This window comes from Hypomesus nipponensis, chromosome 9 (assembly GCF_054491055.1).
Source record: "Hypomesus nipponensis isolate SF chromosome 9, ASM5449105v1, whole genome shotgun sequence".
Classification (NCBI taxonomy): domain Eukaryota; kingdom Metazoa; phylum Chordata; class Actinopteri; order Osmeriformes; family Osmeridae; genus Hypomesus; species Hypomesus nipponensis.
Window position 1 is genome coordinate 357362 of NC_140369.1, and position 25303 is coordinate 382664.

At 48.4% G+C, this 25303-nt stretch overlaps 3 protein-coding genes across 6 annotated transcripts; 1 reads left to right on the forward strand and 2 right to left on the reverse strand.

Annotated features, from left to right (window-relative positions):
* Positions 1-1039: 1039 nt before the first annotated feature.
* Positions 1040-5836, reverse strand: b3galt6 (UDP-Gal:betaGal beta 1,3-galactosyltransferase polypeptide 6). 2 transcript variants are annotated; one of them, XM_084704329.1, is made up of 2 exons: positions 5486-5836; positions 1040-5147 (listed from the first exon to the last, which is right to left on the reverse strand). In XM_084704329.1, exon 2 carries the CDS (start codon positions 5141-5143, stop codon positions 4121-4123), a length of 1023 nt encoding a protein of 340 aa, XP_084560455.1. In that variant the 5' UTR covers positions 5144-5147; positions 5486-5836; the 3' UTR covers positions 1040-4120. The 2 variants fall into 2 exon arrangements, with proteins under 2 accessions (XP_084560455.1, XP_084560454.1); XM_084704328.1 differs by having other exon boundaries at positions 5538-5835.
* Positions 5837-5901: 65 nt separating this feature from the next.
* LOC146272207 (coiled-coil domain-containing protein 42 like-2-like) lies at positions 5902-9028 on the forward strand. Of its 3 annotated transcripts, none has more exons than XM_084704332.1 (7): positions 5902-6263; positions 6416-6501; positions 7050-7154; positions 7513-7713; positions 8170-8391; positions 8471-8632; positions 8893-9028. In XM_084704332.1, the coding sequence occupies exons 2-7, from the start codon at positions 6436-6438 to the stop codon at positions 8947-8949; spliced, it is 813 nt and encodes a 270-aa protein (XP_084560458.1). In that variant the 5' UTR covers positions 5902-6263; positions 6416-6435; the 3' UTR covers positions 8950-9028. The 3 variants fall into 3 exon arrangements, 2 of the variants coding, with proteins under 2 accessions (XP_084560458.1, XP_084560456.1); XR_014766466.1 differs by having other exon boundaries at positions 5905-6263; positions 6396-6501; positions 8170-8387; XM_084704330.1 differs by having other exon boundaries at positions 5907-6263; positions 6396-6501.
* Positions 9017-24081, reverse strand: hipk1b (homeodomain interacting protein kinase 1b). Its single transcript, XM_084704327.1, is given in 19 exon segments — positions 9017-10356; positions 10359-10608; positions 10766-10869; positions 10989-11185; positions 11328-11498; positions 11628-11699; positions 11797-11951; positions 13715-13837; positions 14764-14882; positions 15352-15535; positions 15618-15771; positions 16140-16324; positions 17578-17664; positions 19933-20052; positions 20336-20459; positions 20558-20739; positions 21584-21775; positions 22093-22796; positions 23630-24081. Coding segments are annotated over 18 exon segments (3234 nt in total). The 5' UTR covers positions 22795-22796; positions 23630-24081; the 3' UTR covers positions 9017-10243.
* Between the last annotated feature and the right edge of the window lie 1222 nt (positions 24082-25303).

A 25303-nucleotide genomic window follows, 5' to 3' on the forward strand; every position in this document is an offset into this window, starting at 1 on the left:
ATTGTTCCTAGAGACTTGTTTAAAGATTTAAACATTGTGTTATTACCCTTTGATATACATTGCCTTTTAGGTATTTTAACTCTTGTGTTCTCCTCGGGTCATTCTGACCCATCAGTCATTGTGACCCACCGTCGTTTGCAACAACTTTACCGCATACAAAAACAAAGTGAAGCATTTTCCCATAACCGTTGGGCTGTCTCAGACCCCCCACATTGCGAAGGTTAAAAGAAAAACAAATTGCTTTTGTATTGGGTAAAATTGGGTAAACACAACGATGGTTCGTTATAAACCTTTTGGTCATGTGACCTGAAGGCAGCACAAGGGTTAAGAAGTTTCTTATGTTTTAGGGGCCAATCAGTCACTTCAAATTTGTGCATCAACCACTTTGAGCGGAGACAAATCTCAACAATACCAATACCATGCGACAAGTCAAGTTTTGGAAATATGCATTGAGCCTTGTAGCACCAGCAAAAGTAGTTTTTGACTATGGATCCGGCGACATGTTATCTTACACGGTAAAGTTAGCATTGAGCCAGAAGGTCTACAGTTATTTAAACAGCATAAATTGACATGGCTGTTCAATACACATAGCCTATATTGGTCATTTAATGAAGTTGTTAGTAGACCAATTAGGATAGCAGAAACAAAACTTTAGAGACCCTTTTTTCACTTGGACGGACGGCCAACAACAGGGATGTTGAGGGCCGTCCCTGTTTAGCATGGACGTCCGTCGCTAGGGGAGCCCAGAGCATAGACGGAGGTGAAGGCAGCTGAATGCTGACAGGGCCGTCCCTGTGTGGCATGGACGGACAATGTTGAGCAAGATGTAGGCTACAGTTGGACGGACGGACGGTCGGGATGTAAATGTGGCCTGGCTGTAGCCTACTCAGAATCCATATCTAGCATGAACTATGCCTTAAATAAAAAAAATTGCAAATAGCAGTGTAAGCCAAAAGCAGATAAATAGGCCAAATAAAACTGCACTTGACATTATATGCATGATCATAGGACCTCCAAAACAATAAAAGCATAATAACCGTTACAAAAAAAAGTGTTTGGCCTTTAATGTTTTATTCAAATACAAAACCCCACCATCAATATTAAATCAAACAATGTGACATAAATAAAAGCATAGAACCCGTCTCCTAAATAGCTTTCCTGCTATTGATCAGCCATAGGGGCACATTCCTGGCGTTCCATGCCTGTAAAGTATTCTTATCATGACCTAAAACAAGAAGATTTCAATAAAAAATAAAACTGTGAAAATACATTGATATTGCATTTGGTGTTGTTCGTGTAACAGACGTGGTCTTGCAAGCTCCATCAGAGGAATAAGGGCCACTGTTCGCTCCTGCCAGGAGTCGAACCTGCCACCTCTGACTCCACAAGCGCCACCACGACCAACTACGCCAACAAAAAGCTAGCAATTCATTCACGCGAGTGGTCTGCTAATAACTTGAGGAGTTCAATTCACCACACACCGGCTACATTAGCATGGTAATGAATATAACATTTCTAACAAAATAACATGACAAAAGTTATTCAGTTATCCAAGGTTGCTGTAGCTACATTCTATGGTAGCCTTCAACGGCTCTGGTTTAGCTCAACGCCCTGCTAAACATTAGCCTGACGATTTCATACTCATAATTGTAGTCAGAATATGAGTCTGATACTGCTCCATTGGGCTGTGATTAGGGTGACCAGAAGAATGACTCTGAAAAGGAGGACACTTGGGTCCAAAAAGGAGGACAAAGGGTCAAAAAGGAGGACAACCCCAAAAAGTTGTTGACAGGCGGGGGGGGGGGGGGGTAAAGCAGAGTGCCCGACAGACCTAGCATTATCCTTGTGCAGTTGCGTATCGTAGGCATGCTTAAAGCCCCTTTCCCCCTACTACTCACGTCAATGTCAATGCGACAGAACTTACAGAAGGTATGATATTGATCTTTGCTGCTCTTACGGCAAAGTGGAGTTCTGAACTCCACGTAGGTTAGAAGGAGGTCTTTCTCTTTGACATCGGAAAACTTTCGCGAGTGGTAAATTGCAACGGTGGGCAGGAAGGGTCAAAGGTTGGAAAACCGGACTGTCTGGCCGAAATACGGACGTCTGGTCACCCTAGCTGTGATTATGGGGTGTGTTTCAACCAAACCCAGAAAAAAACGTGTTTAATCAGAGGAGCACATAAAAAAACTGTAACAAGATATTTAACCATATGAAACATATTTTATCATTAAACACAATACTTAAATTTTGCTTTACATTAAAATCATACAAATGGCTCTGGCTCTCCCAGCTCCCTCAATACCTTGATATGGTTCTCTAACTTTGTTATTTACTGGGGCAAAAAAGGCTGCAATGTCCCTTCCGAGTTTCATGATGACTAATAGAAGAACAAAAACGTGTACATGATTCAACGCATAGTCTTCCGCTAGTTGCATCAAGACATCGTCTTCTATAGCCAGCTGCATCAGGACAGGTATGTGTATGTGGCTAGCTGCATCAGGACAGGTATGTGTATGATGCTAGCTGCATCAATACAGGTATGATGCTAGCTGCATCAATACAGGTATGATGCTAGCTGCATCAATACAGGTATGTTGCTAGCTGCATCAATACAGGTATGATGCTAGCTGCATCAATACAGGTATGTTGCTAGCTGCATCAATACAGGTATGTTGCTAGCTGCATCAGGACAGGTATGATGCTAGCTGCATCAATACAGGTATGTTGCTAGCTGCATCAGGACAGGTATGTGGGGACATGTAATGATGACTCCCATCCTTTGCACAAATAATTTCAACTTCTTCCTTGTGGACAAAGGTTGACTCGTTTTTTATTTATGTGTGTGTGTGTTTATCTTGCCTGAATGAGATAAAACATTCACACTTTTTGAAAACAGTTTACTAAAACATTCAGTAGAGCTAACAGTGTGCAACCCTGATGGTCATGTTCCCCTCAGCCCTGATGGTCATGTTCCCCTCAGCCATCACTAAATACAGTTCTTTACAGTTTTTTTTATCAGCTGAAATCTTGCCAGCATACTACAAATAATGTTGTTTTAGGATTATATATATATATATATATATATATATATATATATATATATATATATATATATATATATATATATATATATATATATATATATATATATATATTGCAGGGAGAATACTTACAAGCTTAACATGAAATATTGTGTGATTTATTTTTATGAAATGGCTTTTTGAAAAGTAGCAAAGTGCCAGTTAGGGCTGAGTTCTATATTCTTTGTCCTTGTTATAAAACAACCTTCCAGTGACACAGGAGGGGCAAATAGGCCTTGTGCACACATCCAACCCATACACAAGTTGTAAAAACGTTTGCATGCGCACACACACACAGACAATACTCTGTAAACCCCCTGGCAGGCATGTCCGGGCACGCCAAATCCCAAACTGCCAGATCTCAGGACTCTGGTACTACATTAACCCAACACATTTACCGCATGTATTGTAAAAGTCAAAGACTGTAAAACACGCTGGAAATGTTTAAGGAATGAATCCTGCCAATATTCGGCCTGAACATAAATACACATTCAGTCAGCTACACAACACCCAGACCTGCAGCTGCCACCCATCAGCTTATTCAGTAGGTTCCTGTGAGTCTATGCAGGATGGATACAGGCAGGTTCTTTGTACGGGATGTAACTCCAGTCTTTCATTACAGTACCAGTATGTTGTAGTCAAAGGTCTAAAATAAATAATCAATAAATAGACACATTCACAAACATTTTAAAAATCTGATTTGGTTGCTCATTTCTTCAAACCTGGAACCTAGAGACGCCAACTGAAAATGATGGTCAAAGGTGGATGTCAAAAAGGAACACGGGGTTGTGAGTTGAACACCAGAAGAGAACACTTCTCACTTCACAGTCTGGGGCAAACACATGACCAGGCCCAAGTCCAGTCCTACACTCTAGGCAACACACTGGAGGACACTCAGGCTGTACTCTGAACCCAAACTCAGATGGAGGAAGAGATTACAGGACGCCTTCACCACAGGACATGTAGGGGACAGGGTTAGAGGTCAAGCTGCAGGTAGGGGCCTGGGTTGCAGACCTCCCAAGGTGAAGGGTGGGTGAGGGTCAGGGGATGCCGTCCTTCCTCTGGCAGCACTGCGAGGGGGGGACGCCCCAGTCATACACATAGGAGAGCCTGAGCTTGACCTCCTCCCTGCAGAGACGGCTGTCCCTCTGCAAGGTCTGATGCTTCTCCAGCATGTCCTCCAGACTCTGCTTGTGAGTCACCAAGTACTTGTTGCTGCAGCCGCGGGACTTGTACTCTGTGTCAAAGCGAGGGTCGTGGGTCCGCCGCACATCCACGGGCGCCAGCCATGCCCCCAGAGACACGTCCTCGCTCTGCCAGATCTTCAGGTAGGCGGCGTTGATGCGGACGTAGTGGACCAGGTCGGCCGACAGCAGGTACCCTCCGCCCAGTGCGTACGGCAGGTAGAAGTCACACAGCTCCCAGGCGCTCTCACGCCACTTTCCCGCCGTCTTGACGCGGCCGCGACCGGAGAAGAAGCCCCAGTACAGCCTGCTGGGCTCTCGGCCCTTCAGCTCCTCCTTCAGCAGGTCCAGGCGGGCAAAGGTGTCGTCGTCCGCCTTCAGGACGAACTTGAAGTCCACATGGTTGTCCAGCCAGGAGTACATGTGCAGCAGCTTGAGGGTGAGGTTCTCGTACGAGTCCCTCAGCTCCGGCAGCAGCAGCAGGTCTTTGTGTCGGCCCTGCTCCGTGTTCAGGTTCTGCAGCTCTTCTGCAGACAGGCCCTCAGTTCCCACCACAAACATGGCCAGAACCTCTGAGTCGCGTCGGGACAGCCAGGTGCTGCGGATGATGCTCCTGCGCTCTGTGTACTTGGGCCCGGTGGTGATGAGAACCACCAGGAAGGCAGACAGATGTTTGGGGCGAGAGGGGGGGTTAGGGTTGTCTGGGCGCGGCTGCAGGGCACTGTGGGCCTGGGGGGCCAGCCCGGGTGGGTCCGCCTGCCCCCGTTTTAGGGTCTCTGAGGTGCACTTGGCAAGAAAGAGGAGGACCACAGCAAACATGCACAGACCTCCGATGGCGAGGGCCGTCTTGTGGCGACACACGAGGCGTAGCAGGTTCATAGTGCTGAGGCGGAGGTAGGGAGACGGTTAGTTACTCTCTAAACACCTACACATTCATTCAGAAGTAATTATGATAGCCATGCCACAAAAAGTCTGCACAGGGTGCAGTGCAGTGGAGCTGATGCTGATCATGATTAGTAGCGTTAACTAGCCAGACAGCGTGCAGTAACACTGTGTTACGTTCAATTGTATCACCCAGAAAATCTGTCTGTTTTCGTGGTGTTAGTGGGCTAAAATAAACGCTTGTGAACAGTAAATGTATTAGCAAGGCAGAACATTAGCTAGCAACTAGTAGCACGCATCTCACAGCTTCTTCAGACAACATAAATCACAATACAGTACCTGACAATGTCACACAACGCGAGTTGGATGTTCAAAGCACTAATAATGTTACCTGGTCATTGACTGCTATTTGCTGACAGCTAATCGCTAGTATACGACGTTGCCAGCGGGTCTGGTTAAAAGCTATCGAGGAACTAGGCTATCCTGCTATGCTCTCTTAGCGAGCAGTCTACAACAAGCTGAACAAAATCAGACTCATTGATGGTGGGTTTTCCTCCAAGTTTCTTGGGGGCTCTGTGTTAATACACACTTGCGTGTTTTTGCAAGTTCAGATAAATAGCTTTCAGGATTCATTTTTGCTTCCCACAAATAGTAAACACTGACAGAAGGACGAGGCATCAGGTGATGACGCAGGCAGTTTTTGACTGGCCATTTTGCGCCACCTAGTGGATTATCTCTAGATTAGCCGCTTTGTCTATCGATGACGTAGGGTGAAAAAAGGCGATAGCGACCAGGGTTGATAATAGTAATAACCAATAAATTATGGTGTTTAAATATGTACCAACTGTACTCTTTGTCATGGTCTGAGAATATTAACTGACATTACCAAATCTGGAATCCAATAAATATTAACATTTCCATGAAATGCGGGAGTCCACTCGGTGGTTGCTAAGGACCATTGTTGAGTACGTTGCATGAGAAGAAGTCCGTCGCTACCTGAATCAAGAGCCGGCCGAACCGCTGGTCACCGCCTGAACATGGACGACAGGACGGGAGCAAAGGGTCTCTCAGACTACTTGACAACTGACTTTGGAGACAACCTGCAGAAACATCTGTTGTGAGTACAAAGAATGCATACATCGACCTTCTCACAATAGAATGTCGGCATTAACATTTGTAATAGGAGAATAGGGTAATACCCCTAACCCAAATTAGGTGAATGAATGTGTATTTGTGTGTGTTTACACAGGACAGCTTATCCGTCCACAGACATTGTTCAGGCCCCAACCATGCGCCTCATTCAGAAGAGGAGAGAAGAGATGGAAACACAGAAGACCTTAGAAGCCTGTAGACAGGTGACAGCCATCACATACCTTCATCACAGAGGCCTGTAGACAGAACAGACACTCAAGCATTCCTCAGTGCTCCAACACCCCTGTCTGACCTCCAGCGGCATAGCCAAGACATTATTTCTGGGCGGGCCAGCTCTGGTCAGTCTTTTATTTGGGGTGGCACTTGATTGTCAAAAACTACTGTTTTAAAACTCCCACACTGCATCACTCAGAGCAGCAGTTTTCTAACGGTATCCAGTGGTTAGCTGCTAGTCTCCATTGAAGCGCTGTCAGAATGCAGGCACGCTGCTTTGTGTCTTGCACTGTTGATGGGGGCGTGGCCCAACATGTTGCGAATATGGGGCTTTTAGCATAAGTGACAAATGACAATATAAGACGACTTGATAAAAAAAATACTAATGCATTTAATTCAGCTTTATACTGTTTCTGTTCAGGGTTTTATTTTTTCGTGCCGTGAGGTTGGGTGGGGCAGGGTGGCCATTCTCTGACCATGGTCCCCCCTGGCCACCACATGGCCACGCCCCTGCTGACCTCTGACCTGTGTGTGACAGAAGTTTTACCAGAAGCTGTCGGCCCAGCAAGTGAGAAAGGAGGAGCTGGAGCAGAAAGAGGCCGACATAAGGGATGATCTGAGGAACTTTGACAGTTTTCTAAAGGTCAAGATTTCACTCTGGGCCAAATGTCAGTTTCAGGGCCTGATATTTGTGTTTTCAACCAAGTCAAACTGTGAGATAGGACGTTTTTTAGGTTCAGATAGACGGATTGGCTGAGAGAGCATAAAACGTAGGTAATTATCATGCCTTTAAACCACCAGTACCTCTTGAAGAGGTCACCAAACCAATCTACTTGATATACCTGCTAAAAGCACTTGAAAAAAAAGGTATACATGTAAGACAATATTCATCGGAAGAAATCTTGGGTGCTTAAAACGTCTGCATGGTACTGTGTTTATTCAAACATGAGTAACCTGCATCTCTGTCCAGCCAGTAATCCAGCCCTCTGTGCCTGATCCAGGAGAGTCAGCTGAAATGGAGCCGGGCGGCGAGGAGGGCTGTGAGGGAGCGGGTGTTGGCAGCTCAGGCTGCAGCACAGCTGGCCTTCCTGAGGAGAGAGCTGAAGGAACTTACACTAAAGAAGGAAAAACTGTTGACTTTGGTACAGAAGCACAAAATATTCCCCCGCTATGTAGATCAAGTGGTCAGAGCCTGTGAGCAGGTAAGGATCCTGTCTCCTCTCCAAGGGGGGCAGGTTTGGATGAGGAGTGTTCAGTCTAGGGTTACTCCTCAGAGAGTCTGTACCTTAGACCACCTAATGCAATCTGTGCCATTTGGTGAGCAAAACACTCAAGAAACCAGGTTTCAGTCAAGAGTGTCAATCTCCCTTTTGCAGTCAGAAAAACAGAAATAATGAGTGAAATTTAAATAAAACTATTCACATACTAGCAAGCTAAATTATTATTATAATAAATTATCTAATCTCATTATGTAAACCTATACTAGCTGCCTGTGTGGAGCATCCAGTCAGGGAATCAACTGCATTCTCTAGTCTAAAGCAAGAGTTGAACCCTAAAAGTTCAACCCTAAAAACTTCAGTAGGGTTTCCCCACATGGGAATAACTTTCCTTTCTGTCCTGGACTGACACCAGACTACAACTCTGCCTGTCCGCTGCAGTTCCAGGAGGCCTGGCAGGCAATGTCCCGGATGGACACGCTGCTGCAGACCAGGGAGGATCTTCTGAGCAGCACGCAGCAGAACGAGAGTTGCTCCCAGAGGATCCGCATCCAGCTCCAGCACATCCAGGACCAGACCAGCGGCACGCTGCTGCTACTCAACAACCAATTGGCCAGCCTGCAGGTGGAGCTGGACCAGGCACGCCATCACACCTCTGTGTGGGTAAGCTCACGACACACTAAGCTCACCACACACACACACACACACGTCTGTTCTGAACGGCCTTATGCATTCGCTCTAGGACAACCGGTGGGCTCACATCCAAAACACCGCAGCCAAGGACACACTGTTGTTGGGAACCATCAAAGTGGCCATTTTAAACCTGTATCAAATCACCAGCAAGAAAACCAAAGATGGCAAAGAGACTGTGGCACTCGAGGACACAGCCACACAGCTGGAGAAGGTGCATATCGGCGGGGTGGGAGGGGGGAGTAGAGCAACAGGAAATATTCTAGGGTACAGCAAAGAATGAAATAGCTCAAGGGCCAATCCATGAAACTGCCGTCTTGATAAATCACTTACCCCGTTTAATCCTGTTTTAAATGGATACGCCCACTCAAAACTGAGCTTGTCAGACACATTTATAAAACACTTTGGCACCTTGGCCAAACTGTCTCCACCTGGTGGTAAACATGTCCAGTCTGACAGTGGTATGTGTTGCAGGTCCAGACGTACCTCAGGAATCTCTCGGCTGTCTGGGAGGAGGTGAACCTACGCTGACTTCTACATGAGGATCTTTTAACTCCATATAAACCAGTCTGAAATAAGTAGTCTAACAGTCATGACATGGACTTCTGGTTCTTTTATTGGGAAACAATGCTAGCAGGTTGTAAACAGGGGGATCCACAGCTTAAGCCCTCCTGACTGATGTGTGCATATGGTGAGACAAGACGGAACAAGAATAGACATTTTTTTAAGGACACACAAGTCTGTTTGACTGAACCCCAAAAGTGATGGTGTTTCCACAGTCCCTGACTGCTGCGGTCCGACACCCAGAGCACAGTCTGACACTACAGGCCAATTTTCAAAACGCGTTAATTATTTTTCAGTTTCTTAAATCTATCCCAGCCAGCGAGGTATGATAATGCACCTCCAACCTCCATAAATACATTCAGCAATCACAACACAAAGGAAACAAACATTAAAAGTTGTCAGTGTTGTTTGACAATGTTATGACATTGTCTACATTATTACCATGGTGACAAAACTAACACTTTTTTTTTTGCTTCAAAAAGTAACAACAAAATCCATCACAGTGTAAAACCATCCTCCTCTACTTGTCTTTCACTTGCCTCTAACTGCACCCAACACTATTCCTGCACATCCCTGACCCTCCTTCGTGACGCCTCACAATAACTAATGACATAATTTAGTCACAATATTAGATAGGCTATGAAGTGTGGTAAAACTAAAAACATAATATATTTATATATATATGAGAGAGAGCGACATTGAAGAGGAGACAGGTGAGATATCACTGGACCATTCTATATAATTTAAAGAAACGAAAACACAGGATACCTCAGGGCTCTCTTTATGTTAGCTAAGCTAGCATTTCGCTAGCCCCCTGTGCTAGCCACAGGCTCATGTCGCTAGCCCCCTGTGCTAGCCACAGGCTCGCTGGAAGGGTTGTGGGGATCAAGGCTTCATGACAGAGGAGTTCCTCTGACACAAAGCCCCCTCATTTAAACAACACATGGTCAGACACCTTTACCACAACGCTTCCTTCACAAGCCCAGAGATATATAGGGAATAAAAACAAGCAGACTAAAGGAAAAAGGAAAAAAAATAAAAAATTACAATATCACATTATCCCTTGGATACTGTTGCTTTTTAAAAACATACTAAAAGTCTTGGACTAAAAGTCTAAAAAGACAGTAAAATGGGTTGGAAGTAAAATCACTGTTGCAGCAGAACTCCCCTCTTCCCTCAATCTTCCCTCCCTCTTCCCTCCCTCCCTAAGAACGTCTGACCGTCCTGAGGGGAGTGATGTCCGTCTGAGTGTATCCCCTCCTCATAGGTAGGGGTATTGGGGCAGGCGGCGGGGGCTGAGCTGGTAGGCGCCGTACGCCTCAGCCCGCGGAGTGGCATAGGGCGACCCGCTGAATGGGTGCGGGAAGGCAGCCAGCGCAGGGACCAGGCCCCCCCGTCCTTCCTGCCCTGGTCCCGGCGGGGGGCAGGGTAGGCGGGCAGGGCCGGGCCCAGCAGCTGCTCCAGGGCCTGCGAGGCCGAGGCCAGCGCTGCCGAGGCCGGGTAGCTGTAGAGGCCGGGGGCTGAGCCCAGGGGGGCCACCTCCTGGAAGCTGTAGTGGGAAGCGGGGGGGCAGGTCTGCTGTCGACGCAGTGAGCGTTCCTGAGACGACGACACCACTGGCTGTACCTGAGCGACACACACACATGGTTCAATTGCAATCAACTGTCTCACAAACTTTCTTGCATCTAGTTGGAACCCTGCCTCTACAGTCTGTAGAGTAACCACCATAAAATGGAAATGCACTAGCTACCTTCTAGACGACATGATTGGCCGAGACGCTCACCTGGCTGAGATTGAGAGGGTGTGATTGACTGGGAGCAAGCCGGTCGACGCCCTCTCCTGAGCTGCATGGCTGCCGATTGGACGTCCTCTTGGGCTTCATGTATCCTGGAAGGAAGAGGAATGGCTATAATATCTGGTCAGTATTAACGCCCGTGGCACAATTCCATAATACTGTGTATGTGGGTGTGTGTGGAGGGGGCCGCAAGTGTGTGTGTGGTTCTCACCCGAGGAGGCCAGGTTCTCGGAGGGCTGGGTCTTGAGGGAGGGAGCGACCACAGCCAGCGTCCGGGCTGGGCCGGAGGAGGGAGGTAGGTGGGAGGGGGGCAGGCGAGGGCGGGGCGTGAGGGGGCTGGTTGTGGATGAGTCTGAGTCGTGGACTGTCACACAGCTAATCACATTAGCACGCTGGGTCACACCATAGCTGTGGAAACACACCATAAGATTGCAAAACATTGTATTATGTATAAAAACAATAAGATTACAGAACACTATCATACCTATAAAAACACAACAGTAAAACTACATTGATGTGCAGCAGGAAGTGCAGCAGGAAGTGCAGTCACCTGGCAGGGTGGAACTTTCTGTCATCCTCTGTGTCCGTGTCGCTGTGTATGGTGATGATGCTGAGGGCGGGGCTTGGCGTGTCAGAGATGATGATTGGCTGGGAGAGCGCAGCACTGCAGCTGTGATTAGTCGCACCCGTGTTGCCAAGCAACAAAGCAGCAGACACATTTCTGATAAAAGGGGGAACAAAATTATATACATTTTCATATGCAGAATCTTACATCTGATAAACACAAACACATTCAGCAAACATGTCATAAGAAGGGCTCCATCAGCAGGATGAACAGTGAAGGTCTCACCTGCTCCTGCTGTCGCCCCGCCCAGCCTTCAGCCTCTTCCTGTCCTGCTGGGCTCTGCTCTGGACCACTCCCCTGCGGAGGGCAGAGGAGTTCAACTGGCTCTCATACAGGCCCCTTGATAACAGGACACCTGTGTGTGTGGTGTGTGTGTGGTGTGTGTGTGTCTCACCTCCAGCCGTGTGTGTGCTGTGTCGCAGCGTCAGCGAGCAGTGTCTCCATGTGTGACTCGGAGGCTGATTGACCGGCTGCACCGTGGACTGCCACGCCCGGAACCTGTTGCCAGGACGAGGGGATGAGGATCTGCTGGGCACTGGTGGGCCAGGCCTGCTGAACAGAACATCAATAAACCAGACGCCCTTGGTCACAACAGCAGCTAACATCTAGACACCAGGCCTGGGAGCCCCCTCCACACACACTAGACACCAGGCCTGGGAGCCCCCTCCACACACACTAGACACCAGGCCTGGGAGCCCCCTCCACACACACTAGACACCAGGCCTGGGAGCCCCCTCCACACACACTAGACACCAGGCCTGGGAGCCCCCTCCACACACACTAGACACCAGGCCTGGGAGCCCCCTCCACACACACTAGACACCAGGCCTGGGAGCCCCCTCCACACACACTAGACACCAGGCCTGGGAGCCCCCTCCACACACACTAGACACCAGGCCTGGGAGCCCCCTCCACACACACTAGACACCAGGCCTGGGAGCCCCCTCCACACACACTAGACACCAGGCCTGGGAGCCCCCTCCACACACACTAGACACCAGGCCTGGGAGCCCCCTCCACACACACTAGACACCAGGCCTGGGAGCCCCCTCCACACACACTAGACACCAGGCCTGGGAGCCCCCTCCACACCAGGCCTGGGGGAGGCACCGCCATGAGTGAAGGGAGCCATGCTGAGAGAGATCAGAGGAACAGACAAGACAGGAGGCTGATGACAGGCTCCCTCCTCCAGACCGTAACACCCTGGGAGCAGGACAGAGCCCAGGGCACCTGCTGGGAGCAGGGCGCCTGTGCCTTTCACATGTTCAACACAGCAACAACAGCCAAGTGCTTGATACAGTCATGCATAGCAGTCATGATGCACAGGACAGGACCCAAACCATGTGAACTATACACAGCCTGTTAAAAAGGAGAGAGAGATGAGTTAGTCCTGGATGAGAGGGATGAGGTAGTCATGGATGAGAGTAGGGGATGAGAGGGATGAGGTAGTCATGGATGAGAGTAGGGGATGAGAGGGATGAGGTAGTCATGGATGAGGGTAGGGGATGAGGTAGTCATGGATGAGAGTAGGGGATGAGAGGGATGAGGTAGTCATGGATGAGAGTAGGGGATGAGAGGGATGAGGTAGTCATGGATGAGAGTAGGGGATGAGAGGGATGAGGTAGTCATGGATGAGAGTAGGGGATGAGGTAGTCCTGGATGAGGTAGTCCTGGATGAGGGAGAAGGGTTAGGGGATGGAGCAGCCTAGCTCCATGACAACGGTCATGCCAAGAGCCATACTCTATAATGTGTGTGAACAGACCGCGTCCTCTTTACTGCAATGGAAGGAGGGAGGAGAAAGCACAGCCAAAGCAGACAGCACATGCACTCCACGTCCTCAGCACACCTACAGAGATGGAGGGAGGAGGAAACAGATGGTTGGGAGACAGAGAGAGGAAGGAAGAGGATGAAAAAGGCAAGAGAAAGTCTGTGACAGTCTGTAACCCAGAAGAGTATTTTGAAAGAGGGAGAGAACAGCACAAAGGAAATAGATTATCAGTGGAGAGAGAGAGAGAGAGAGAGAACAGCACAAAGGAAATAGATTATCAGTGGAGAGAGAGAGAGAGAGAGAACAGCACAAAGGAAATAGATTATCAGTGGAGAGAGAGAGAGAGAGAGAGAGAGAGAGAGAGAGAGAGAGAGAGAGAGAGAGAGAGAGAGAGAGAGAGAGAGAGAGAGAGAGAGAGAGAGAGAGAGAGAGAGAGAGAGAGAGAGAGTGTGTGTGTGTGTGTGTGTGTGTGTGTGTGAATACAGGGGGGGGAGGGTGTGGTTAGTCGTAGGTGAGTCCAGGCTCCAGCTGGGAGGGATTTACCAGCACGGTGGCCGTGTGCTCCAGTAGGGGGGGCCGCCCTCCGGTGGCCCCCAGGGGCAGGGAGTACTGGGGGGCTACAGAGGGGGGGTGCAGGGTGGCCACCATCAGGGGCGTACAGGAGCCCTGGGGGGGGGGGACAAGTTTAGGGTTGGTGTATCTGCACTGACGGTCTGTGCGGGACGCAAATCTGTGGAGATGCGAGGGAGACCTGGACAAGACAAACCCCTCTGACCTCCCTTAGGGTTAGCCCTCTGACATGGAGAGAAAACACACTGCAGGTGAAACACTGACCAGCTCAAGGAAGGACAGTCTAGTCCCCTCGAACAGTCCAGTTAACACAAACACCTGCTTTTACACAATTGCTTTGGACGTTGTTAACTACATGCTCTTCTGGTTCTACCCATTGGCACTTATTTGCTTTTTCACAATCTATGCTTCATGTTTTGGCTACCCGCAATGTCTCGTTTATGATCATTGACCTATACACTTTTGTAAAGCTCTCTCTTGTAAGTCGCTTTGGATAAAAACGTCTGTTAAATGATTAAATGTTAATTCTAAAACAATACTATACAATATAAGAATAAAATATAAAATAAGATCTCAAATTAAATAAGATGCAATATGCAAGATGACTGTAATAAGATAAGGAGCCTCAAACACTGGAAGCTCCATCGCTACACCAGACCTAACCCTAAACCACACCAGACACACACACCAGGACACACACCAGAGACACACACACCAGAGACACACACCAGAGACACACACCAGAGACACACACCAGAGACACACACACCAGAGACACACACCAGAGACACACACCAGAGACACACACACCAGAGACACACACCAGAGACACACACCAGAGACACACACCAGAGACACACACACCAGAGACACACACCAGAGACACACACCAGAGACACACACCAGAGACACACACCAGAGACACACACACCAGAGACACACACCAGAGACACACACCAGAGACACACACCAGAGACACACACACCAGAGACAGTGGACACGCACCAGGCCTCCAGTTTTACCTGTGCCAGAACACCAGGCTGGATCTGCAGCGAGGGGCCCGTCTGGTTCTGAGGCCCCATGGGTACGGAGCTGTCCATCCTCACGGGGAAACTGGAGCCTTTACTGGACGCCTGCAGCCCTGGGGACCAGCACAACCACACCACATTACCACACACAGAACCACACCACTTTACCACACACAGAACCACACCACTTAACCACACGCAGAACCACACCACGTTACCACACACAGAACCACACCACATTACCACACACAGAACCACATCACATTACCACACACAGAACCACACCACATTACCACACACAGAACCCACACCACTTAACCACACACAGAACCACACACAGAACCACACCACTTAACCACACACAGAACCACACCACTTAACCACACACAGAACCACACCACTTAACCACACGCAGAACCACACCACGTTACCATACGCAGAACCACACCACGTTACCACACACAGAACCACAAGCAGAACCACATCACGTTACCACACGCAGAACCCAATGCTAACGCCAGGACGAGACTGACAGAAGAAAGCAGTGCTGTGAGACTGTAACCCTGGCGGGAGGTGGAGCACCTTGGAGGGTGGAGGGAGGACAGACGATGAGGGTCTGCTGGAAGGGGGGAGCCTGGCTGCAGAGGGCAGGGCGGCCCTGCAGGGGGCCGCTGGGCGGGGCCAGACCCGGGATGTTGATGGTGGCCTGCTGGTACAGGGCCGGCTGGTAGTTCAGCAACGGAACGGCTCCCCCCGCGGAAGGCACCTGATGGGTTGGTCCACACATGGTTAGTATAGAAATCAGCCCAAAGGGAGATACCACTATCAGAGGTAGGGGGTATACTAGCCTGGTTGTGCTGGTTGAGCTGGCTGCTGAAGGTGACCGTGAGGTTGCCAGCGGCGGAGCCTGGCATGGTGTTGGTGGAGAAGAGGGTCTTGCTGCTGTCAAACGAAGAGCTCCGACGCTTACACACCTCCATGTTCTGGAAACAGGACTTCACACTGGAACACAAAGCAGCCAGGGGCATCCACATCAACAGCACTCACAATACAATCTGACACAAACACAATCATGTGTACCAGTTTTAAGGTTGTTAACGAAAATTGATATTTTTCGCAGGCCACATTTTCTCTGTGAGAAAGACAGGAAAAAAAATCTGTTGAGATTTACGTTACAGGAGTAGACATTTCGTTGAATGGATATTTACTTACCACATTCAGGATATTCTAATATTAAAGTCAAGTGTACATCTATCTCTAGTGTTTAGTGGTAGAAACAATATGGTTGTCCTTAAGATTTTTTCATTATTTAATACTGTCATTTCCAGTGGATGAAATCAACAGAGTGGCGCTGTGACGACTTGACTCACTGGGAGCTGTGAGGGAAGTCCAGAAGGTGCGTCATGGAGACGAAGGCGTGGCCTAGAGTCTTAGTGGGCGTGATCCTTTTGTCGGCGTCCAATCGGAGCATGCGCTTGAGCAGGTCGATGAACTCTCGTCGGTCGGCCTTCTCCGCCAGCATGTCTGTCCCTTCCAGGTGAGACGACAGGTTGACCTGGCAGAGAGCAACCAGGTGGTCAGACTGCTGGATGTATGACCACACGCTACAGGCACAAGACCACACGCTACAGGCACAACACCACACGCTACAGGCACAACACCACACGCTACAGGCACAAGACCACACGCTACAGGCCCAACACAACAAGCTACAGGCCCAACACCACACGCTACAGGCACAACACCACACGCTACAGGCACAAGACCACACGCTACAGGCACAAGACCACACGCTACAGGCAAAAGACCACACGCTACAGGCACAACACCACACGCTACAGGCACAAGACCACACGCTACAGGCACAAGACCACACGCTACAGGCAAAAGACCACACGCTACAGGCACAACACCACACGCTACAGGCACAAGACCACACGCTACAGGCACAAGACCACACGCTACAGGCAAAAGACCACACGCTACAGGCACAACACCACACGCTACAGGCACAAGACCACACGCTACAGATCCAACACCACACGCTACAGGCACAAGACCACACGCTACAGGCACAAGACCACACGCTACAGGCACAACACCACACGCTACAGGCACAACACCACACGCTACAGACAACACCACACGCTACAGATCCAACACCACACGCTACAGGCCCAACACCACAAGCTACAGGCCCAACACCACACGCTACAGGTCCAACACCACACGCTACAGGCACAAGACCACACGCTACAGGCACAAGACCACACGCTACATGCACAAGACCACACGCTACAGGCACAAGACCACACGCTACAGGCACAAGACCACACGCTACAGGCACAAGACCACACGCTACAGACACAACAACACACGCTACAGGCACAAGAACACACGCTACAGGCACAAGAGCACACGCTACAGGCACAACACCACACGCTACAGACACAACACCACACGCTACAGACACAACACCACACGCTAGAGACACAACACCACACGCTAGAGACACAACACCACACGCTACAGACACAACACCACACGCTACAGACACAACACCACACGCTACAGACACAACACCACACGCTACAGACACAACACCACACGCTACAGACACAACACCACACGCTACAGACACAACACCACATGCTACAGACACAACACCACATGCTACAGACACAACACCACATGCTACAGACACAACACCACATGCTAAAGGCACAAAAGTTTACACTTCCCGTGTGTTCTGTCAGTCATCTAACCTTAACCCTCATCTTCCCCTAACCCATCTAACCCGCATCTTACCTGCATCATGTCATCCAGGCAGTTGAAGATGTACTTCCTCGCCTCCTTGGACTTGATACCCATCTCCACCTCATGCTCTGAGGGAGTCTAGAACACAAACACACAGGTTCGTTTTTTACCCTAATGGGACCTGAGGTCCCAACACACACATACCACACATACCACACACCCCCACCAATTCAACTGCTGTCTGTGGACATGTTGCTGCGATGTTAGTAGGCCTGTGTGTGAAATACGAAAAAGCAACTTTGAGGATCAAGCTACTTTGACAACAAAAATATTTGTCAACTATTTTTTGCTATAGTTGACAAAGTCCCTCCTCCCGCTGGGGGAGTGTTGGTAGGTTGTGGTGGAAAAGTTTGGTTGAATAAAACTTTAAAGCTCCTTTGTTCATTAATAATGGACCGCCAGTGACTAGTTTAAGTAAGGTTGAGGTGCTGAAAGCTCTGTGGGACTATTTACCCTGGAGAGTGGGTGTAGTATCTTATATGGCCTTTTATCTTGTAGTGAATGAAGTCTGTCTTAAGGTAGTGGTTCCCAAACTGGTGCGCAGACTGACCAAAGTATTTAGCTGAGGTAAACTTCTATGACGGTGTATTAGGGCCATGTAGGTAAAAAAAAAAACGCCAGAGGAAGGAGGGTAATATTCTGAGGTTAAAGACGTACATTTGCAAGAAGAAGTCAGAGTTATACTTCGTCGGCCTAGGCCAACTCCTAATTTTTGCAGAATCACCAGATTGTAATAAGCATTCAGACTTTGTACAGACATTGTCATGATGTTGGCCTATTCAGAAGGAAACATACTTATTTGGATGAGGTGATATAGCTTTTACATCACATTTAGACATTTAGGAGATATCCAGAGAAACTTACAGTAAGTACAGGGACATTCTCCGCGACGCAAGGAGAGTGCAGTGCCTTGCCCGTGGACACAATGTCATGTTGCACGGCCGGGAATCGAACCAACAACCTTCTGATTCATAGCCCGACTCCCTAACCACTCAGCCATCTGACCCACTTTTGTGCATCACTAACTACAATGCGATGGAAAAATGCAAGGACATCGCTGGTTACATCTACAATTCAAATTTGATTTGTGGTTCAACAGGACACAATACTACTAGCCTGACATTGTCATACTCATAATTCTAGTCAGAATATGAGTCTGAAAACTCTCAGTTGGGCTGTGACTATGGGGCGTGTTTCAACCGAACTCTAAAACAAATGCCTCTACGCTCAATTGGATAGACCTACAACCAGAGCAACGTAATATGTTGTTTGTTGAAACTGAATTGAACCCAAGGGCTCTTTCGTGACGTTGTTGATTACGTTACTGTTGATCATCTGTCCATCATCGTATAAAGCCCGCCCTGGCAATTTCATTGGTCCGTCCCAATCCTGGTTTTATGTAGTTGTTCCCAATACGAGACCCTCCAGACCCAACTTCCCGACCAAATTTTTTTGTGGGCGGGGAGAAGTTGGGCTGGCAGCCAGGCTACAATACTACAGATCCTCAAATGAGTCGATCTTCAAAGTGTGGATCAGCTTAGAAGAGCGCAGAATCTTGGCTGTGTCCTGTTGAACCACAAACCTATTGAAAAGTACAATTTTAACATGTCATTCTTTATTGCAGGCTTTATACATGGCAAGCAGCTGTGCTGTGATGAGGTTGACCATACAAAGTGAAGCGATGAGGTTCGTTGGAAGAAGAAAACATTTTTTTTGACTATATAATATCGGAGAATCTCAGAGTTTTTTTCTCGCAAAATTGCTAGTTTTTTGTCGCAAATTTTTCAATTTATAAACTCAGAGAATCTCCTGACTAAGTTTGGGAACCACTGTCTTAAGGTTTTTGTGACCTGAGGGAAAGTTCTATAAGGGGTCAATTAATGACATACAGTAAGCTTCTTTGAACTTTTGAATAGAGATCTTTTCCTGTTTCATTGTGTGTATTTAATTAATTCTTGTTTTAAAATGACCCCACAAAGGACAGTTGGCCATTTGGATGGTCAGCTTCCTGCAGCTTTATCATCTGCTGTTCTGGGGAGAGATGTAACATCAAAGGAGGCTGAGACACCAGGTTCTGAGGCTCTGTTGTTATAACTGTCACTGTATTGTGATCGTTCTAGGTTGAGATTATTGTTTGTTATGAGTTTAAATAAGACTCTCTGTGAGTTGTGAACAGGACCTCTCTGCCGAACGATTGTAGCCTCCTCTGGTATACACGGGTCACAGACTACTGCTGTACACAGAGTTTCCTGCTGTCATATTTGAATAAATAATTTGTATCAATCCGGCAAATCGTATCAATCTAGAAATATAGTGTCATCGGAAAAATTCCTTTCCAAGGGTCACCTTGAGCCTCCACAGAGGATAGCTGGAGTCAGGTCCTCTGTTGAAGAAGCGTCTGGTCTTGGTGCCTGCACTCAGCAGGTACTCAGCAGGAAGCCCCTGGGTCTGGGAGATGTAGCGGATCTGGGGGAGACACTCTGTTACACTCCCACCACCAGCAAGCATCAGCAGAACACACAGTAATCACAACACCTCCAGCGGATTATCTAGAAAGGGAGAGAGGGAAAGAGAGAGGGGGAGAAGAGGGAGGGAGGAGAGGGCAGAGGGAGGAAAGAGAAGGACAAGGAGAGGGAGGGAGAGGGGGAGAAGAAATGGAGGAGGGAGGGAAGGAGGGAGAGGGAAGGGGATAGGGAGGAGAGAGATGGGGAGAGGGAGTGAGGGGAGGGAGGAGAGAGGGAGGGGTTACCTGGTCGTACTCGGACGCCCCAGGGTAGAGAGGCCAGCCCAGGAAGAGCTCAGCGATCACACAGCCCAGGGACCACATGTCGATGGCCTCACAGAACGGCAGACCCAGGATGATCTCTGGAGCTCTGCAGACCAGGGAACATCAGAACACATTGGTTACTCATCACAAGCATGCGGCCACGCTTGGCAGCATCACAGAACCTGGGGTGTTTATGGCAGTGACCTGTAGTATCGCGACTGCAGGTAGGTGGAACAGACAGCCTTGGACACGTGGCTGGCCGAGCCGAAATCTATGACCTTGACCCTGTAGGGCTGCCTGAGGGGGTCCACAAGCATGATGTTTTCTGGCTTCAGGTCTGCGTGGATCAGGCCCAGGCTCTTCAGCTTCATCAGGGCTGTGGCCACCTGGGGAACACACAGAAACACACTTCAACATCACTTTTACTAGTACCAGTATGTCCCACACAGACTAAATTGTGGCGGTGCGCCACAAAATCAACATCGGCCGCCACATATTGTGTTTAGTTATCTTTTTTTGTTTTACGCTATCTAAAACACGCAGCGTATTCGTTCAGCTGCATTTCCTTTTCCTGCTCTCCCTCCGTCTCTCTGTCACTCACACGTCTCTCACATAAACAGAGTCACAACGTCAGCACACGTTAGCAACGATGCTATGCGATATCAGCGAGCCTTCAGCATTAATACCGTAGCTAAGTCGGAAAGTTTAGGTTACTTTTCGCTAGGTACCTATGAACATGTCTTAATCTGCTAGACAAGTGGGTTCCCGCTTGTTCTTTTGGTGAGCAGTCTCACAAATCCTACTTACGCAATGTCATGGAGCCGACCAGCTAACTAGTTATTTAGCACTAACGTTGCCACCTGCATATATGCTGAAATTGTTTACAATATTTTCAGGCTTCAACCAGTGCTGCTCAAGCATAAAGACAGGGTCAGGGAGAGAAAGAGATAGATTCATTAAGCATTGAAGAAAGAGTATGAGAGGAGGACAGCATCCAACATAGCTAATACATATATATTTAAGAGAAAATGTCTGTGTAACGTTGTGTAACGAATGACCCCCCCCGCCACAAACTGCTTTCTAATCTGTGGGAAACACTGAGCACCAATAACCAACTGATTTTGTTTTCCAAGTTACAGTAATAGGTGCATGGAAATAGATTGAAAGAGATGGCTGCATTAATTAAATATGTTATTGAAAAACAATAGAGCTGCTATCAGAAGGCCGTACCTGCTGTAGGATGGGTCTGATGTTCCTGAGAGGAAGAGGGCTGAACTTGCTGTGTTTCAGGAAGTCATACAGGTTCTGCTCCAGCATCTCAAACACCAGGCAGGTGTGGCCTTTGTGCTGGAAGCACTCGTACGAACGCACAAAGTTAAACTCGTCAGCGTTCTCCGAGCTCAGCCGGTTCAGGATACCCACCTGAGGAGGGATAGCAAGTTAGGAACCACACGCACGCACGCACGCACGCACGCTCGCACGCTCGCACGCTCGCACGCACGCACGCACGCACACACACACACACACACACACTTCCAATGCCCCTCTGGGTGAGAGCCACCAGGAGGTGAGAGGGTAAACATCAGGGGGTGAGAGGGTAAACAGCAGGGGTGGGGTGAGAGGGTAAACAGCAGGGGGTGGGGTGAGAGGGTAAACAGCAGGGGTTGAGAGGGTAAACAGCAGGGGATGAGAGGGTAAACAGCAGGGGGTGAGAGGGTAAACAGCAGGGGGTCCCCTACCTCGATCTGTCCTTGCCGGGCGTAGGAGGGGTGGTTCTTCAGGATCTTGATGGCCATAATCTCATTGGTTCCTCTCTTCCAGCACTTGGCCACCTGGCCGAAGGTCCCCCTCCCAAGGAACTCCAGAACCTCGTAGCTGCAGGCCGGGGACCCCAGCACCTCGTGCTGCACCAGCTGGTAGTCCCCCTCTCCGCTGGAGCTGCTGCTCTTGGTGGCCGAGTGGGGGACCGACTGCCCGGTGCCTCCGCCGCCCCCCCCACGGGTGGAGAAAGGCGGGGCTGAAAGCTCCTCCAGGATCTGCACGCTCCCGCTGCCCCTCCCCCCCTCTGGGGGCTCCTCGTTCCTCCTCTTCTGCCCCTGGCGGGGCCCACGGGCCTCTGCGTGGGACGAGTGTGTGTTGTAGTGGTGGTCGCCAGCGGCAACGCGCCTGCTGGCCCCCCTGGGGAGGCTCCCGGTGCTGTCGGCTGCCCGGACCGCCACCTGGCCCCGCGAGCCGGGGGGGGCGGGGGGAAACACCAGGGCAGACGGGGCGAAGGGGGGTCCACCAGGGGGGAAGGCGTACCCCGTCTGGCCCCCCACGCTGCCGTAGGCCTCTGAGGAGGACACGTCCCACACACCGCTCTCCACCTTCAGCTTCTTCACCCGGCAGAAGGCACTGGAGGAGACGGAGGGAGGGGGGAACAGCTGCAGCTGGGACGACATCACTGTGTGTGTGTGTGTGGGGGGGGGGGGGGGTAGATAACAGAGAGAGGAGGGAGTTATAGTCAGATGCTTTACGAGGGAGATGTACTTAATCATACTTGATCTCAGAAGGAAATGTCCAGCCAATAATAACCACAGAAAAATACACAATACAAGCACACACATTTACATTTAGCAGACGCTTGTATCCACAGCGACTTCCAAGAGAGTTTTACCAAAGTGCATAAGTCACTGATAATAACAACGAGATAGCCCCAAACATTGCGGTTAGCCAAACATGAAGCATACATTGTGAAACCAAATAAGTCCCAAAGGGAAGAACAATAAGAGCATGTAGTCAGACAAGTTGCAGTTAAACAGCAAGAACCTCAAAAGTGCAAGAGTGTACATGTGGAAAAAGCACACAGGATACACACAGGCCTTATCATTAGGCCTTACTAACATGCTACTGAAACTTTTTAATAGCATCCATGCCAGGGATACATTGAGCTGTCATTACTATAATAAGCTCTCGCTTGGACAGTTCGTCATAGCCGTTTTCACGCATGCGAGACGAGGAATCACGATCTTGATTCATGCCAGTTATCTGGGGAATAAACCGATTCAGGCTGATCTGGTCATTTCATAACTAACAAGTCAGCAAATATAACATTGTATACCACGGTAGCTATTGTAACGCAGTCTAATCATTCGGTAACAAACTGAAGTGTGCAATCCACACATTCTGGAGACAGTTTTGCTCGTCAAATGGGAAGTAGCTGGGCAAGCAGTAACAATAACATACCGTCTGGATGTGTATTCAATACACTAATACAAGTCAGAATGATTAACATACCGTAAATTGTTTCAGTACAGCGTTGAAAATAGGCCCTGTCATCGATTTAACTCCCAATTAGCTGCAGGCTAGCAGACTGTTGCTAACGTTAGCAGTCTTTAGGCCTGCATTGTGTTTTCCATCGACAAAGGAGACAAGGACATCCACAAACCAAGCAAGTTGTCCGGCGTACCAACAACGTGAATTTGTTCTTATAAAATTAAGTAAAAAGTAGTCACATAGTAAAAACGTATTTTCTTCTCATTAAAAAATGGTAGGAGTTCTTAAAATGAACTATCCTTTATCGAGCAGGCAGCTTTTTACCGGAACAAACCACGTCCTTAGCATATCACCAGCTGCTTAACTGATCTCAGAATTTCCGGTACCGTAAATACAGCTGAATTCACGCGCTCCAAGACACCGTTGAGTTTGTAACGACGCAATATTGCGCCGGGACCGAGGACCAGAGCAGAAAACAGCAGAAGCCTATACATGTTATTATATACAATATAAATACTACAGAGTCGTCGTCCTCGTCGTCGTTATTTACCGCTTGTCCGGGGGTCGGGTCGCGGGGGCAGCCAGGGAGGCAACTACCCAGTGTCAGAGGGGTGTGCAGCAACAAATTTGGCGCAGCCAAAGTAGCCACTGTAGGCCAATCATAATTATAAATAATTATATATAGCATAGGTATATTCAGGGATCGACAAATTGTGGCAACCATATTGTGACAACATCACCCCTAGCAACCACATTATTGTAGCCCACTTTTTTCATGTAGGCCTACTTTATTTTCATTACAAATAAATCATCATTGATGGCATTCGAGCATATACTTTGCGGATGTTTAAATTTGCGTTCTGATTTGTTTACTACTTCCCCACTGTCAGACAGGCTAATTGTTATATTTCCCACATGCGGGGTTTTGATAGGCCTACAAAAATGCATTTTTCATTCGCAATGGCAAGATTAGCTTAGCCTATAACAAAACATGTTGAATTATTTCGAATTGGCATTAGAACTAATCAGACTTCATCTGTAAGCAACCCCACTTAAGCTCATGTTAGCAAACACTAGCTAGTCTGAAAACAGTCTGTTAACATGAATATTTGCAAGTCTCCAAGTTTGGTAGAACATCTGTGCATGATTGCATACTGTGCATGATCGATGTAAACCAGAGTTATTGCATTAGTTATGTTTTCCAGATTCTTGTCATTTATTGTACATGCTACCTTATATTTTCCGGTTTTCAGCTCAACAACCTCGGTTTAGCATATTCTAAACTAGCCTTAAACCCAAATTTGGCTGCTACATTCCCAGTGTTAGCAAACGCTAGCTAGTCTGTTAACATGAATATTTGCAAGCCTCCAAGCACAAACGTCACACTTTAAATCCTACCTGTTGCCTTTAACCATCCACTTATTTAACTACTGTTGCATCCCTTGACATGCCATCTCCTTATCACTCTTTCTTTTTCTATTTTTAGCCCCCGACAACTTTTTTGCTTTGTCCATCATTTTCCATAGACGACAACTAAATACTCGTACCTGCTCGCTCAGCGCCCACGGCGCCCCCGCTCCCTATGTCAAAATTATATTATAGAATCTTACAAGATAGGGTGCCTACCCTAGCGGTTCTAAAATGTTTTATAACATTGAAGAAATGCAGAAACGCACAACAGCAGCTATATATAGA

What these genes read in the sequence shown, in the direction of transcription:
- LOC146272207 (XM_084704330.1), top strand. Translation starts at nt 6,121, where the DNA reads ATGAGAAGAAGTCCGTCGCTACCTGAATCAAGAGCCGGCCGAACCGCT. An exon ending in AACCTGCAGAAACATCTGTT is followed by an intron (nt 6,264 to 6,395) that starts GTGAGTACAAAG and finishes GTGTTTACACAG; the next exon opens with GACAGCTTATCCGTCCACAG. An exon ending in CAGCCACACAGCTGGAGAAG is followed by an intron (nt 8,633 to 8,892) that starts GTGCATATCGGC and finishes TATGTGTTGCAG; the next exon opens with GTCCAGACGTACCTCAGGAA.